This window comes from Lepidochelys olivacea (assembly GCF_965140295.1).
Source record: "Lepidochelys olivacea isolate rLepOli2 genome assembly, chromosome: 1".
NCBI classification, from domain to species: Eukaryota; Metazoa; Chordata; order Testudines; family Cheloniidae; genus Lepidochelys; species Lepidochelys olivacea.
Genome location: NC_140411.1, coordinates 328101183 through 328119496, shown reverse-complemented (window position 1 = coordinate 328119496; position 18314 = coordinate 328101183). Strand labels below are relative to the sequence as shown.

General features: G+C 37.0%; 1 protein-coding gene across 3 annotated transcripts in view; it reads left to right on the top strand.

The window, feature by feature from the left end:
* Positions 1-18314, top strand: part of KMT2E (lysine methyltransferase 2E (inactive)) — a 117520-nt gene that overhangs the window by 13353 nt on the left and 85853 nt on the right. For all 3 annotated transcript variants that reach the window (XM_084644324.1, XM_084644322.1, XM_084644323.1), the window contains exon 2: positions 5780-5964. In XM_084644324.1, the coding sequence (XP_084500450.1) occupies positions 5894-5964 (71 nt within the window). In that variant the 5' untranslated portion in view covers positions 5780-5893. The remainder of the gene's footprint in view (positions 1-5779; positions 5965-18314) is intronic.

Sequence of the window (18314 nt, the reverse complement as noted above, 5' to 3'; positions counted from 1 at the left end):
GCTGTAAACTTCTATTCAAGACACATGATGCAGAAACTCTTTTTAAGGACTAAGTATTACAGCTCCTTTAAGTACTAGAAGAATCAATAGCTGGAAGTCAAAACTGGGCAAATCAAAATAACTCACATTTTTTTAAGAGTGAAGGTGATTAACTAATGGAACAAACTGCTAAGGGAAGTGGTGGTTTCTCCATCTCTTAAAGCCTTCAGATCAAGACCGGATGTCTTTCTGGAAGATATGTTTTAGTCAGACACAAGTTATTGGACTCAACATGAGAGTAAATGGTTGAAATTTGATGGCCTACGTTGTATGCGAGGTCAGGTTGATTCATGTAGTAATCCCTTCTGGCCTTAAAATCTATGAAGAGAGAGAGTTGAAAAAGTTCCCAGTGTATATCTATGTCATTCAGAGTCCTCCAACAAAAAAACATGGAAGGAGAAGACTTAACATTCCTATTTTTAAGGACTTGCTTACATGAGAAAATTATAGTGATTTAGAAACTGATATAGCTAAATCAGTGCAACTTCCTTCTGTGAAAACTCTTATTTAGAATTGAGTGCCTTACGTCATCTATAAATAGGTAGGAAATACCTCAAAACCTCAAACTATTATTCTTCATTAAAAAAATGGATTAAAGTTGATGTTCCTTTGAGTGTACAACGAGGTATTTCCCCCTCTGAAGTTTGATTATGTTGGGGGCCGGGGGAAGCTGTGAAACGGCCTATACAAAGTGCTGTTAAATGCACTAAGTCAAATGTAAAAATAGACTTCGTTAATTTTTTCAGTTACAGTCATGTGTATGAGGTGACTGTACTGTTTATTTCCTTTTAAGGTCTCCATACACTACGCCAAAAAAAAAAAAAATAAAAATCACTGGTACTACCAACACTTGTCACCGTCATTTCTAAAAACCCTTATATTCTCATACGCAAATGAGAGTCCAGGTATTGCAACATATAGAGTGCACTAACTTGAGCAAGTTTTTACACCACTCGTACTGGTACGTCCTACAGAGATAAATTGCTAGTGTAAATTGGAAACCTCACAGGTTGCAGTCTCACCAGTATAGCAGGTTCTCCTTGACTTCAGCTCTGCTTTTGAAACACCATGCATAATAAATGACACAATGAAATAAAAATATTTTAATTTTTATTAGAAAAAGAGTAACAATACAAATCTAGTGAACATCAAAACGGACATCAATAGGAACCTGTCTTCTGCTACTTTACAACAAAATCTAAGTAAAGTTAGAACACTAACTTCATTACCATTTAAAAAAAACTTACATTGAAAATCTAAGATGACTGAGATGCATTACCCATGCATTGGACACCTGAAAGATGGTTGGTGGGAGGGAAATTAAGGAACATTATTGAAATGCCATAAGAACACAAACCAGAAAGTGCCCTCCTTCCACCCACCCCCAAAAAGAAAATCTGGTATCTCAGACTTACTACCCCATAGATGTTCCACCCACCACTCGCCTTCTGAGGGGCAGGAACATGCCTCTTTTAATGGTCCTGAGACGAACATGAGAGGAAGAAAAAGCTATTAACGCAACTGAAAAAGTAGGCCTGCAGCCCCCGCTCAGCCAAAGTCCCATCAAAGCAATGACAGTGGTAATTTTTAAAAGAAAAGTTAATGCAATTTCAGAAGATATGACCAATTTGCTTGTTGCCTCAAGCACTTACAGTAGTGCCAGGTTAAAAGAGAGTGGGGGAAGAGGGTTCAAATTACTTTTTGCTATCACTTCATTCCATCAGTAATATAAGGACATAGCATCACACCATCTCCACACTTTTTTTTTTTAAAAACAATGCAGAATGAATCTATGGGAGTAAGGGCAGAAATGTCAATCTGTGGCTGGTACAACATGAAGAATTTCTTGAGTATTGTTCACAAGCAACACAGGTTTTGGTCCTGAGCTAGCTGGGGATATGTAGGTGTTGCAAAGGCAGTGCATTCAGCTCCTGGTGGAGTAGTTTAAGGGCATACCACCCTCAAATAGTACTACAGCTTTCTTTGCTAAGGTAAGGAAGGTTGCTATGTCCTGTAATTTTAAGATGGTGGTGATAAATAATGAAGGGGTCTCGAAAAATCTTTTTGTGGAAAGTACAACATAAGAGTTTTAGATCAGTTATACAAAGTGGATAAGTAGATCTGTCTTCCTCTTAAAGGGAAAGTTCTTTGGCTGTAATATAATCAGTGAAATTTATTGAAGTTCATCATTTTTCTGGTTTTATTCAAAGTGGTTGAAACTGGGCCAAGAATTTAAATGACTAGTCTGCCACTGAAAGACCTACATCTAAATGGTGTGTGTGTGTGTGTGTGTGTCTCCTGACCTGTTTTTTTTCCCCCGTTACAACAATTTCGAACTTTAATGGTGCCATTGCCTTTTCTGTTTACATCAGTACTGAATATTCCCTCTGCAGCCCTCCCAATAACTTTTCTGTACTGTTCGGGCGCCTCTTGAATTAATACCATAATCACAGCAAAAATCAGTCTAGGTCATTAGACACTAACATGCTAGTAATCACATTTCTGACTTTGGGACACACATTGGCAATAAATCCTGTAGGTTTGTATGCCTTCAGAAAACTAATCTGTTCTCTCCCTGCTTTATTGAACGTTTTCTGATTAGTAGTTTTTATTTTCTGAAGGCTCAGTTTTGCCAGCCACATCTTATACTTCTTCTTATAACCATTGTCCAGACATAGCTCACTTAGTCCAATCCAAATATCTTGTGTACACAATAAGCTTATTGTTGGATAATCTTAGTTGCTTTGTGCAAGAAAATAGACGTGATAGCACATGAGACAGGTGGCATAGTTATTCTCCACATCCCTTGCACCTCCTCTTTTGTTTCAGCCTCTGCTGATGTGTGGCTTTCCAAATCTTTACAGTTTATTTTTTGACTGGCTGGCTCAACACCACTGAAAATGACAGGCAAGGCAAAGTCACATCCAGACTATAATAACTCTAAAATGTTACCATTGAACCTCTCCATCCCAAACCGTTTTTCAGAATAGGTTTTCCTAGTTACATTCTGGCGTTAATTTATCAGCATTACTGCCTGGGGGCTGACTGGTTCAGTGCATAGGTAACGTGCAGCCTTTCATTTTGTAGCTGCTAGTTTAGATCAAGCTGAGATTGGCAGAGACCCAACCCATGTTGTTACCATTTGATGACTGTCTAGTTTAAATGAGCGGATCGTTGTCTCAGTCCAGTTTGGTATGAATTGGCACCCTTTTTTGAGAGTCTCAGAAGGGAGATAAGTAAGTGGAAATTGAACTTCACTCAGTTGTAGAGGTGGTCCTTCCAGTTTAATGTTGTAGCCTAAAAGTAGGATAGTGTGAGAATTTGTACTGCTACTGCCCCTTATTTGTCTGTCTTATGTATTTGCAGTGCATCCATCACCGTAAAGTTTGATGTACTTTTTCTTTGGCTTAGAGGACTTCATTTCTTGGTCTCTCGAGCAATAAATTGATTGTAATAAAGTAAAAATTCGTACTGTTCCTAAGATGTCTCTATGTAAAATAGTGTGGTGTCCATGGCATCTGACAAAACATAAACTACCATACTTCTGTAAATAGTAGGAATTATCTCCAGGAGGTAGGTGACCTGACTTCTCTGCAGTTAGTATATTTGGTAATTTGTCTAATGGGCTAAAAAAGACATCATCTACTCCAACAAGAACAAGAGAGTTGGGAATGGTGAAATATCCAGAGGCCTTAGTCATCTCATAAGGAAGTTTAATATGATCTACTCTAGACTTTTTTATAGTTTATTAAATGTGTCTTTCTAATGTTCTAAGCATGTACACTTTTAAAAATACAAAATCTTCTAATTAGATCAACATCAGTGTGAAGTCCTTCCCAATCCACCTCAGGGAAATTCTTTGGAAACCATCCTTGTCAATAAATTAAGATTTCTGTTCTAAAGCTAGGATGCTGTTGAAAATGCCTGGTCACTAGTATGCTCCCTTCAAATCAAAGGGCAGTTATATTAAATACTGCAGTTGATCTTAACTGTTGTGGTATCCAATGTGGAGAAAAGTGGTTTTAAAATAGCCAGAGCCCAAAACCTTTATGACTTTATGGGTCAAAACCAACAGCTAAAACTGCACCCTTAAACAAACTGGAAGCAAATGTAGTTTACTGGGCACAGGAATTGTATGCTTCATCCAAGAAGCACTGCTCAGCAATCTGCATTCTGCACAGTCGAATGTTTGAGGCTGGTCTACAAGTGCATTGCAGTAATTCAGTGTGGAAGTAAGGAAGACATGGATAGCTGTGCTGAAGTATATCCCTAAAAATAAAGACTGACAAATGGAGAAGTGCCATCAATTTGGGGTTGAGATCTTACCTCACTTGGCTAATCACTGCTGGGTAAGTTACTGCTGACTCAGTACACATTAACTTACTACTATAGTTCTGTGGAGTAGGAACAGTACAGTGATATAATTCTGTTCACCCCTCCTTGTGCTCATATTCTGTACTTTTGTGACACCTCTGCAGAGGGGAAGAAGAGAAGGTTGGAAGCACAGTGTCAGGGAGGTGGGACTTTGTTGATTTATGTATGAGTCAAAATAGATTCTCTCTCTCTTGTTAGCCATTTTGACTCTTCAGTGCTTGCCAGAGTAAAATATAGCAAACTTATGTTAATCAGAACCCATTGGAAGATTTGTACAATATATAATATTCAGAGTTGTTCTTGAATAACAAGGAGACATTTTGTTAAATAGTCATAAACTGTTGTCTAACTCATCACCTGGAGAAACTGATCTTTGTTCCTTAAGCATGCATGAGGTACTTCACCCCCCTTCTTCCTCATTAAAATGCATTAAATTGAGTGGCTTCACTTTTTCAGTTTTGCATTATTTGCTAATAAACCAAGAGTACAGTAGTAACATTGAGCCTAAAGGTCCAGCAGTCATTTTAATACATGTTAACATTTTATTATTCCATCAGAAACGTTATATAATTTTGTCTATAATCAGACTATGTGAAAGCTCTTCAATGAAAAAAATTAAAAATAACATTGTCCTGTTTTTAAGGATCTCTCTGAGTTTTAAATTATCACGTAGAATTTGGAAGAAAGAGTTAGGATACCTATCAGTTATCCACCACATAATAACCAAACGAAGGAAGAAGAATGTTATTTGCTGAAAGTTGAGTGGGTAAAATGAGAATTGTGGCCATATTAGGTTATCTGGTGGTATATTCAGTCCATTCTAATAATGGCCAATCATGACTGAAGTGAGAATTTTGAGTGTTTGTGGTGTTACATATAATTGTATATATGAACATTATGATTTTATTTTCAACAAAATAGTTTATTCAAACAGAGTGGTGAAAGTTTTGTTCATTTATATACTCTGTTTTGTATGCAGTCCTTTACTTTTGAATTCTAAAACTTTGTGGTTTGATCCTATACTGTCTATGTTCATCTTTAGATTTTTGGCTCAGATTTTTTGATTGAAAGTATGGAAAGAAAGCTTCCTTCAGAAGTATTTTAAGTTCTATGAGAGCTGTCCTACTGAAGATTTTTAGGTATTTTTTTTTTTTTTTTAAAAAAAAAGCCCATGCTGGTAGGGTAATATACTAAAAACTAAAGGTTTATAATGTTTGCCATAATCTGACTATTTTTTTTGTCTTCATGCTGATAACAAAATGAAATTATTGTAAGATGTCTTAGCACAGGGTGCCATTTTAAAACGCAGTATGGAACTGCCGGTTTAAAATGATTTGTTTTCAGTGTTTTTCTTATTTTTAAACAGGGTTTGTGGATGCACTTAGATGTTTGCAATGAGCACTGTGGCTGGCATGCCCCAGTGTTTTGGATACCAATGCACAGGACTCCGTAGTAATCGAATTTATCAGAAACGAACGTCATGAGCATAGTGATCCCGTTTGGGGTTGACACAGCAGAAACTTCTCATTTGGAAATGGCTGCAGGCTCAGAGTAAGTATTTTTAACATAACTGCTAACTTTGTTATTTTTTCTTTTTGTGATGGGCATTTTTGAATAGAGCTAAGCAGACTTCCAATATGTTTTACTTAATAGTTTGAATTTTTAATAGCTATTTTAATTCATCTTCTATAGCTTTATTTTTTCTTCACGTCAGTACTCTCTCTCGCTCTTTTTTTTTTTTTTAAAAGAACGAAGCAGTATTTGTCAGCAGTTCAGTTTATCAAAGGGGATAGTTTTTAAATAAAATATACTTTACTGCGTTAAAATTTTTTCTCGTGTTGATCATTTTGGCTTCCTTAAAGTACGCATCAAAACCTGTTTGGTTGTATTTAGAGTCACAGATATCTCCTTTGGTGCATGGAATGACGTACATGAAATACTGATCATCCGGAAGGGTGTTTTAAAAAAATAAATTTGCGTAGTTTATATTTTTAATTTTTTTATGCATCTGGTTACATTTATTTCTCTCCCAATATTTTAGTCTTTCTATTTGGTAATCCATTGTTTTTGCTTTTTATAGCTGAAGTGGGTAGCTTAAAGGTTTAGGTGTATGTGTGGAATAACTAGACAGACTCCTAGGAATCACAGGTTCAACTCAGCTCTTCGTCTTTTGAGGTAGATAAAAGAGTCAAAACTCCATTTGCTTTGTTCGGTGTCAATCAGATGATTCTTAAAGTCTGGCCCAGTCTGTCTTTTGTAGACATCAAAGACCTCATGGCACTCCTCTTAAGAGGAGTCCTATGATTTATAGAATGGTAGGATTGGAAGGGACCTCGAGGTCATCTAGGCCAGTCCCCTGCACTGATGGCAGGACTAAATATTATCTAGAGCAGTGGTTCTCACACTTTTGTACTGGTGACCCCATTCACATAGCAAGATCTCTGAGTGCAACCCCCTTTATAAATTAAAAACACGTTTTAATATATTTAACACCATTATAAATGCTGGAGGCAAAACGGAGTTTGTGGTGGAGGCTGACAGCTTGCAACCCCCTGAAGGGTCCTGACCCCCAGTTTGAGATCCCTTATCTTGACTATCCCTGACATGTTTGTCTAACCTGCTCTTAAAAATCTCCAATGATGGAGATTCCGCAACCTCCCTAGGCAAGTTATTCCATGGCTTAACCACCTTGATAGGAAGTTTTTCCTTATGTCCAACCTAAACTGCCCTTGCTGCAATTTAAGCCCATTGCTTCTTGTCTTATCCTCAGAAGTTAAGAGACAAATTTTTTTTTCCTCTTTGTAACAACCTTTTATGTATTTGAAAAAAGTTACCATGTCCCTTTTTAGTCTTTTCTTCTCCATACTAAACAAACCCAGTTTTTTCAATCTTCCCTCATAGGTCATGTTTTCTTGACCTTTAATCATTTTTGTTGCTCTCCTCTGGACTTTTTCCGATTGGTCCTCATCTTTCCTGAAATGTGGCGCCCAGAACTGGACACACTACTTCTGTTAAGGACTAATCAGCGTGGAGCAGAGTGGAAGAATTACTTCTCATGTTTGCTTACAACACTTCTGCAAATACATCCCAGAATGATGTTTGCCTTTTTTGCAACAGTGTAACACTGTTGACTCATATTTAGCTTGTGATCCACTATGACCCTCCAGATCCCTTTCTACAGTGCTTCCTAGGCAGTCATTTTCCATTTTGTATGTGTGCAGCTGATTGTTCCTGCCTAAGTAGAGTACTTCGCATTTGACCTTATTGAATTTCATCCTATTTACTTCAGACCATTTCTTCAGTTTGTCCAGATCACTTTGAATTATAATCCTATCCTCAAAAGCACTTGCAATCCCTCCCAGCTTGATATTGTCTGCAAACTTTAGAAGTGTACTGTCTATGCCATTATCTAAATCATTGATGAAGATATTGAGCGGAACCAGACCTAGAACTGATCCTTATTGGACCCCTCTTGATATACTCTTCCAGCTTGACTGTGAACAACTGATAACTACTCTCTGGGAACATTTTTCCATGCAGTTATGTGTCTGCCTCATAGTAGCTCCATCTAGGTTGTATTTCCCTAGTTTGTTTGAGACGGTCATGCGAGACAGTATCAAAAGCCTTACTAAATTCAAGATATATCACATCTGCCACTTCTCTCCCTATCTAAAAGGCTTGTTACCCTATCAAAGAAAGCTATTAGGTTGATTTTTGACAGGATTTGTTCTTGACAAATTCATGCTGACTGTCACTTTATTACCTTACCTTCTAGGTGCCTGCAAATTGATTGCTTAATTATTTGCTCTATTCTCTTTCCGGGTACTGAAGTTAAGCTGATTGGTCTGTAATTCCCTGGGTTGCCCTTATTTCCCTTTTTATAGATTGCCACTATATTTGCCCCTTTTCCAGTCGTCTGGAATCTCTCGCATCTTCCATGACTTTTTGAAGATAATCGCTAATGGCTCAGATATCTTCACAGTCAGCTCCTTGAGTATTCTAGGGTGTATTTCATCAGGCCCTGCTGACTTGAAGACATCTAACTTGTTGTATTCTTGCCAATCTGATTAAAAATATGTCCCTGTCGTTGTATGGTGTGCTGAGCATGGTTGCCACTCTCCACACCAAAGGTAGCTGCATATCCATGATGTTTGTGGATTCTTTTGGGATGAAATATAGTACAAAATATTTTTCATGGAGTACAAGTGACTGATTTTTTTTTTTTCATTTACACAAAGTAGTAGTATCAGCACCATCCAAATGATCTCAGCATGTCTAAAATAGCATTTGTTAATTTTTGTGTTTCCTCTTTTTTCTTTGCATTAGCAGAGTATGTAGCAATGCAGTGGGTTTTGATTTTGGCAGGGGGTGAGGAAAGTAACCCAAAAAATAAAATCTTGCCTTTATATAGAGAGAGAGGGTCTCTGTAATGCACAGTATAATATATGTGCTTATAAATCTTAGCGATGATTATTTTTAAAAAATAAGTCAATGGGAGATGCTAGTTACTCAGCATTTTTGATCATCAGACTGTTTGTTTATTTCAGAGCCGAACTTAAGTCACCTATTTTTGAAAAATATTAGGTCATATGTAAATTATATTTAGAATCCAATAGGAAAGTCAAATTTTGGACTTATAACTTGTTGTTTCTTTCTAGTCTTTTGAAAGAACTTGCATTTTGAAACTTGCCAATAGACTGACAGTCACAATGAATATAATTAAATGTTCTTAATCTTTTTCCTTAGGCGTCTTGCCCCCACCCTCCTACACATACAGTTTTAATTTTGTCCTGTTGAAACGATACAGCTTTCATGTTTTTGGACAGTTTAAGAACGTATTTGCATGGTTTAGGTGTTGGAAAAATAGACAATTTGTTTTTACATACTTTCTTTCACGCTTCAGATCTCCTGAAGAACTTCCAAAGTAATAAGATATTAAGTAAAGGCAGTGGGGTAGGTTTCATCAAGATAGATGAATTGGGCATTGTAAACTTGAAAAATGGCTTGCATGCAGCCTTTAACATTAAAACCTGTTGAGTCAGGGTGGGGAATTTTCCCTAAAACATGAGTGTTTGGTCTTAATTTCTATGAAGAGTGAAATGAGTTTCCTAGTTTTCACCTGGAAAGCTTTTAGAGACTGGGCCTAAGAAGACATCTGTTAGTGTGCCTTTCTTGAAGGGTATCTCCTTATGTTGCATAATCTATCCTTTTATACTTAAGACCATGTGAAGAGAATAAGTGGCAAGAGATGCACAAGCTTATGCAGTCAGTATTGTAGGCTGGTTGACATGCCACTATTTATGTCAGGAAAACCAAGGATTCTACACTGATGTTTTAGTGACAGCAGAGAATCCAAGACTTGCTTCAGCTAGAGTTCAAAACTGAGATGCTTCCAACAGCCAAAGCCCAGAAAAGGAGTGCTAGGTTTTCCTGGTTTTGAAAAAGTAAAGAGCCAAAGAAAACAGCTGCATGTATGTGTTTTCATTTTTGTTTTTTGTGTTTGTGTCCTGCACACTCTAGGGGCATTAGATGTCTGTTATTAGTTAGGCTGATGAGACCGCATGTGTTCATTGGTTGTAATGTTGATGAACTTAACTGCTATCATGGCTGCAAAGACTTCTGGGGGTCAGGGGCAAGATTTTAAACTCTGAGTTGCTGGGTGCTTTGTGGGGCATCTGGAATAACTTAAAATTTGCCATTCTTGAATTTGAACTTCAAAACTCATTTAGTTTGTGGATTTGTCCAGGATCATGCACAGAAAAGTTCTATTTTTAAAATAAAATGTAGGAACAGTCCTCCCCATCACCGAAGAGGACTGCTTAGAAGCATGAGGCAGGTAACATCTTCTAGTGAATTTCCATCCTATAAGGGCAGTACATATGTCCCTTATTGAAGGAGGCAAATGTAGAAACTGATAAGCTCTTACTTGCAATTGCTGAGCTCTTAAATAGGGTTCATCAGATGGAAAATGAGTAGCCAAGAGAGAAGAAGCTGTGGAATATATAGAAATAGCAAACAGTTTTATTTAGTTTTCCTTGATCATAACTAATTTGTATGTCAACTTAAAATCAAGGGGGAAAACAGAATACATGATAGATGGTATACAAGAACGGGTTTAACTATTGACTATTCTAGTATTGTAATAAGGACCACTGGGAAATGTTAGATTGACATAACCACCTTCTGTTTTTCAAACACAGCTTTTTTCTAGAAACTGACACTTTGGACATTGATTGTATCAATAACAATGATAGATCCTTATTGAATATACCTTGGGCCTGAAAGGAGGCAAACCAGTTCCCTGTAGGCCCGTTTCTGCTTCCTAAGATGCCAAAGCATGGGGGAAAATGGGGGGTGGCAAACTTGACTGTGTAGGATCTTCACTGAAAAAGGAGACCTGGAAATTTAATCATCCTTTCTTCTACCCTTCCAAATAGAGAGTTGAGGCCTGTAAAGAGAACACTGTTCTAGTTAGTTACTAGAACAGTATGCATAAATTTGAATATAATTATTATACTATTCACTTTGAACCTATTAAATGTTACAATTTTGGGGGGAAAATCACAGTTGGTGAAATAAACTGCATGTCTTCCTGTACTCAGAATTAGTTAGGAACTATAAAGGTGCTGCCTCATTAGGCCATACTAATAAAAGATCTATGTAACAGAAGGCATTATCTGTGCTATGGGTATGTACCTGAGTTCCTCTGGGTGCCTCTACAAAATCTGACGCACAAAATTGTGTAAATACAAGACAACATTTTTTAATAGCGAGAGTACAATATAGACATTGTACAGCATATAAAAGCAGTTTTCAGTTTGATGTGAAGAACACTAGATGGACTGAAAGTGAATATTCAGGAGAAGAGAATTTTTAAAGTGTGTGCCTTTAGTGGAAAAGGATCTTGGAATAGTAAGACTCTAGCCTAATTTTTCTTGCTGTGAAGGGATAGAGAGCAATAGACATTGCCTTGAATAGAGTGGCCTTATTAAGTGAAATGCTCTTGCTGACTTACAGGAAGTCAGTGTAGTTCCAAGCATCAATGTTGAGTATTCATGGTCAAGTGTCTGGGAAATCATGCTGCCACGTTCCACGGTCTGTAGATGGCTTTCAGAGTTAACCCCAAATAAAAGGCTTTACTATAGTTTAGTCTAATGATCACAATACGTGGGTCACTGTAGCAAGTTCTAATCTAGAAGAAAAGGGAACTTTAAAATTTTTTTTAAAAAGTAATATAAAACATCATAAACTCCTTCATAACTACTGTGGAAATCTGGTCTTCCAGGTGCAGGTCATGATAAAAAGTAGTAGACCTACCTTGCAAACCATGTCAGAAATCAGTAAGCAATTGCCAAAGATCAGGCAATGTTCTCTACCTAGTTTTGCCCATGAAGCTGTCTTGTATTCTTTAACTAAAGTATTACAATACATTTTGTGTGAAATACAATACATTGTTCTACGTCATATTTTCTTATCTGGGTTGAATTTTAGCCAACCAATGTTCATATGAATTGTAGTGCAAAAACCTGTCAAATTGTTGTACATAGTATAATAACTTGTTTTTTCAGAAAATTTGCAAAGCTGCTGAGGCACACTAGGAACAAGTGTCAGAGTAACAGCCATGTTAGTCTGTATTCGCAAAAAGAAAAGGAGTACTTGTGGCACCTTAGAGACTAACCAATTTATTTGAGCATAAGCTTTCGTGAGCTAAGTGAGCTGTAGCTCACGAAAGCTTATGCTCAAATAAATTGGTTAGTCTCTAAGGTGCCACAAGTACTCCTTTTCTTTTTAGGAACAAGTGGTTTTCAAATAATTTCCCCCTCCCCCTTTTTTTTTTCTTTTAATAAGTAAATGCTGCTTTTGAGTTTTTGGCTATGGTAAATGACCTTAAAAACGTTAGGCTGGGACTTTCAAAGGAGCCTAAAAGAGTTGAGATTCTAATTAACCTAGGCTCCTTTGAAAATCTGTCTTAATGAGTGTCAGTTTTTTTGACATCCACGATTTAAAAAAACCTGTTGCGCTCCCAGCTTTCATATAAACTTTATTTTTGGTGTTAAGGGTGAGAACCACTCGATTAACTTTTTATAATGAATAGTCAAAACAATCATGGAAAGAAACGGTCCGCTTAACCCCCCTTTTCAGACCCCTTAGAAGAAAATAAAAGGAGTACTTGTGGCACCTTAGAGACTAACCAATTTATTTGAGCATGAGCTTTCGTGAGCTACAGCTCACTTCATCGGATGCATACAAGTACTCCTTTTCTTTTTGCGAATACAGACTAACACGACTGTTACTTAGAAGAAAATAATGGTCTTTAGCTAAAACTTTTTAACCACGATTCAGAGTGTAGATAACTTGAGCCATAAGCCCATAAAACTGAGTTTATGGAAATCTTCACTGATAACTTTAACAGCCTTGTGGTACGTTGGTTTTTTTCTTTTTCAGTATTATTTATTTATTTTATTTAATTAACTTCACTAGGGCCATCTGCTGATAGAATGGGGTAGTTTAAGGCTGTATAGTAATTGAGTGTTAATTCTCAAGTGATCTAGTTCTAGATATGCAAGTTGTCTGACCCAAAACCAGAACTGAGACTCTTAAATGTGGCTTAAACTTTTTTTAGTGTAGGTGAGAAAATCTAGTACTATTTTCTAATAGTAGAAAAACTTTTAACCCATTGGAAGATTGGGATTTGGGGACAATGTTTTCTAGCCTGAACACTTGTGAATGTTTAACAGTTTCTAACCACTCTACCAGTCTGTTAACTGATAGACCACTTACATGTACATGACCTCACCCAAGGGGTTTAGTATACATCTTTGAGACGAATAATTTGGTCAGAATCCCACTCAGATAATTAAAAATTTGTGATTTAGGGCATAATAGTGAGTGCTAATTTGTTGGGGTTTTTTTGGTTGGTTGGTTTGTTTGTTTTGTTGTTAAAGTCTATGTAGGCTGCTGGCCTGTTTCCACATCCCAGGAAGGTCACAGTCTTTTCAAGCTCTTCCTTCAGGGTACAGTTTATTCAGCAAATACAATAAATCAGTTCAAGATAGGGTTTCACACACAAACCCAACCTTCTGCAAGCCCTTTTCCTTGCATCAGGAGACCATTTGCTTTATCTAGCTCTCCTTTCCAGCTGAGATACTTGGTGGCTTTTATAATTACTTGACCATCTCAGTTTGGAGGTTGCTTATGAGAAACAGGTGAGGCTGAGCCCAACTCTCCTTAAAGGGCCAACCACCCTGTGACATTGTGTCTCATGCTGTGTGTGTGTGTACAGACAAACAACATTATAACAAAAAGAAAAGGAGGACTTGTGGCACCTTAGAAACTAACCAATTTATTTGAGCATAAGCTTTCGTGAGCTACAGCTCACTTCATCGGATGCATTCAGTGGAAAATACAGTGGGGAGATTTATATACATAGAGAACATGAAACAATGGGTGTTACCATACACACTGTAATGAGTGATCGCTTAAGATGAGAAAAGGAGTACTTGTGGCACCTTAGAGACTAACCAATTTATTTGAGCATAAGCTTTCGTGAGCTACAGCTCACTTCATCGGATGCATACTGTGGAAAGTGTAGAAGATATTACTATATACACACAAAGCATGAAAAAATACCTCCTCCCACCCCACTTTCCTGCTGGTAATAGCTTATCTAAAGTGTACATGGCAGAGGGGCATTGCTGGCACATGCTGGCGTATATCACATTGGTAGATGTACGTGTATATTGGTCAAACTGGACAGTCTCTACGTAAAAGAATAAATGGACACAAATCAGACATCAAGAATTATAACATTCAAAAACCAGTCGAAGAACACTTCAATCTCTCTGGTCACTCAATTACAGACCTAAAAGTCTCAATTCTTCAACAAAAAAACTTCAAAAACAGATTCCAACGAGAGACTGCTGAATTGGAATTAATTTGCAGACTGGATACAATTAACTTAGGCTTGAATGGAGACTTGGAGTGGTATGGATCATTACACAAACTAAAACTATTTCCCCACGTTTGTTCCCCCCCGCACCCCTCACTGTTCCTCAGACGTTCTTGTCAACTGCTGGAAATGGCCCACCTTGATTATCACTACAAAAGGTTTTTTTTTCCCCTCTCTCCCCTGCTGGTAATAGCTCACCTTACCTGATCACTCTCGTGAGTATATATGGGAACACACATTGTTTCATGTTCTCTGTGTATATAAATCTCCTCGCTGTATTTTCCACTGAATGCATCTGATGAAGTGAGCTGTAGCTCACAAAAGCTTATGCTCAAATAAATTGGTTAGTCTCTAAGGTGCCACAAGTACTCCTTTTCTTTTTGCGAATACAGACTAACACGGCTGCTACTCTGAAAAATTACAAGAAGTTTCAGTTGTGAAGTTCGAATGTCCCTAAGTACTAGGGAAGTAAACAGTAAAAATAAGATGATTCCATTGTTTATAAACACCAGGAGTAGGCTTTTTTTTCAAATGTATCGTCTTGGTGGGTCAGGACAGATGTATGGTACTGTGAAGCTACAGAATGGGGTCTGTTCAAAATATTTCTAAATACAGTGCCTCAAGTGCACATCTTTGATATCAAGAACATAAGTGAGGAATGCCAAGTCATACATTCTTTTGACCCTTTTCCTCTTGAAAACTCAAGTTTTTGCAAGATACCCACAATAAGAGTCCTTGAAATCCAGTATTTTAAAAAAATTTAGTGAACCTTCACGAAGTACATACTTCTTACTCACTTCATTGATGTGATTCTTGACTTTGCACATTGCATCCACTCCCTACTACTGTATCACCCTCTCTTGTTTTGTCCCATGTGAAACTTAGTCCCTTATTCTCCAGTCACTTACTTACGTGCTGCACTTTAAACATGTGAATTATCTAACCTAAATCCATAGGAATAGTCACAGCCTTAAAATGGGTAACAATAACCCTTGGATTTCTTTGTTTTCTTTGGTTTTTAACTTTCATGTTTTTACTTTGGTAGTTGCTGCTTTCCACTGTTTTGTGTGATTATATGGATGCTTGTTATCAGGACAGTCACATAATGGAAGCCAAGTCCACCAATTATCCCCAAAGGACTACAATAAGTAGCCAACACTTACAGAAAGTGGGATTTATTGTCTGAATTTAAAGAGCACTTCAAATCCCTTGCGAAGCCCAGTTACTCTTTGGACTCCAATTTGATTGTGTGGAATGCACAAACTGCCACCTTCAGGGTATATATTGTAAGGTAGAGCAGGAAATTTTTGTGGTTAGGCTCTTAAGGTCTTTTGATTAAGTATATGCTATTATCAGTATCTTTCATTGAATTATCTCACATTTAAGAACTTGACATTTTTACAACTCACAATAATGGTATCTAACAAAGAAAAGTTTCTGTAATAAACTTTAGCATTACTGAAATGTAGACTGCATATTAAAATATTTTTTTTCCAGGGAGTTTTGGTACTCAGATTGCCTGTTAGACCAAATAGTTCTCCAGTTACTAGGGAAAACTAATAAGATCCAAATAATCCCTGGGAAAAATGCACTATTTAGTGGAAAACAGGATAGGCATGCTACCTCCTTTCACTTTCAAAAAGCATTAAAAATATTCTGCTAGGAAACCTTAGGGGATGGACAGCAGTCTCTTGAATTGGGAGGGAAGGTTATGAAAGTGACTAGAAATTCTGGAAACTTAGCTGGGCTGTACTGGGCAAATATCCACTCCTTGTGCATCAGAGCTTTGAGTATCCAGATCTTCAGGATTAGTATTATTTCCATTGCAGTAGGACCCCAACCAGAAAACATTGTACCTTCAACATGACATTATGAGGATAGTGGAGAATCTGACATACCTTTTCAAATTTGTTTTCTTTCTAGAACCTGGGTTCATAAACCTAGGGAGGATGGGAGATTACAATTCCCCAGATGGGAGAGGGATGCCCCCAGATGCTTCTGTTACATTGTATAGAAAAGGTTGAGGACCACTGCTGCTCCCTCTGGTTTCTTTACTGAACAACCTTTTTCATCATTCCCTTCCCAAAATGAAAAGGCAGTCAGTGACTACAAAGGTTTCAGAGTAGCAGCCCTGTTAGTCTGTATCCACAAAAAGAAAAGGAGTATGTGTGGCACCTTAGAGACTAACAAATTTATTTGAGCATAAGCTTTTGTGAGCTATAGCTCGCTTCATTGGATGCATGCAGTGGAAAATACAGTGGGGAGATTTTCCTCTGCATGCATCCAATGAAGCGAGCTGCAGCTCATGAAAGCTTATGCTCAAATAAATTTGTTCATATCTAAGGTGCCACAAGTACTCCTTTTCTTTTTAGTGACTAGAAAGTTATTGTAATAGAAGGTATGTCACAGAGTAAATATCTTCCACTTAGGAAATGTTTGTATTCTTCCTTAACACTTTTTTTTTTCAATTCTCAGCAGTATGTAGTAGCAAGAGTCCATTATTCTGTGAAAAATATTCAGTTCAATTGTCATTACTTTTAAAAGAAAACTTTGGTGTAGCTGAGGAGATACAGTATTTGTGTGTTTTAAAGGTAGATGTGGAAGTTCTGAAAAAACTTTGATCTAAGTGTTTTCAAATATTTTACATGGTTCCTGTGTGATTGTGTACTGTTGATGATAGACTTGGTTCTGCGGAATACACAAAGCAGTAGACAGTCCTACACTGAAGAATTTACAGTCTATGAAAGCTGTACAATATTCTAATCCCCCTTTATCCTAAAGTCCCCTTCTAATTTTTTGTGGCTATACAAACTTTACTCTTTTTTTTTTTTTTTTTCTTTTCTCTGTTCCTGTGTGGAAAACCTGCTTGCATAAAGGGAAAGTGACTAACCAAGTAACTATACATAAGGTGAAAAGTTCTCTCAAATTCATGAAGTAAACAAATGAATATAGTCATAGATACTCAGGTCAGAAGGGACTACGATGATCATCTCGCCTGACCTGTATAACACAGGCCATGGAATGTCCCCAAAATTATTCCTAGAGCATATCTTTTAGAAAAAACATAAAGATGAGAGAAAATGACTGTTTTATTACAAAAGGTTAAAATAATACAGAAGTGTGACTTAAGTAGTCAGTGTTCCTCTAACAAAACTTTGTAGAACTCTTCTTTTCATGGCATAGAACAAAAAAAGTGTGTGTGTATATATACTATTATTTTCTGTTAATAATTTGTAATTACAAATTAAACCAGAGGAAAAAATATGCACAATATGAATTGGGTCATTACACATATTGAATCTGTTTCCCTAAGTTAAGTATCCTCACAACTTCTTGTCAACTGTCTAAATGGGTCATCTTGATTATCACTACAAAAGTTTTTAGCTCATCTTAACTAATTAGCCTCTCACAGTTTGTATGGTAACTTCCAACTTATCTGTATGAAAAATAAATATATAATATAAATCTTCTTACTATATGTTCCATTCTATGCACCCGATGAAGTGGGCTGTAGCCAACGAAAGCTTATGCTCTAATAAAATGTGTTAGTCTCTAAGGTGCCTCAAGTACTCCTGTTCTTTTCACAATATGAATATTTGTTTAAAAACAAAACAAAACACACAACCCTCCAAACTAGCTTTAAGTACCCTGAATCCATGTTTTGTTAAATAATTTTTTAAACATACATATCACTAGACTCCTTTTGGATGATCAGTATATTAGAGTTCATTGAATTTTCATTTTAATTGTTGGGAATAAAAAAACTTTTGTGAACTTCTTAGAGAATAGTAGCAGACGAAGATTGTTTTTTGTTATTTATGAGTCGGCATCTTGCCCTGGCTGGCCCTGGCAGTGATTTGCTGTCATGTAGAAGTTTCATTTGTGAGCTCCAAGTTCCTTTGAAATTTGCCCCAGTGGTATGGGGCCCCTAGATGAAATGATGAATAAGTAA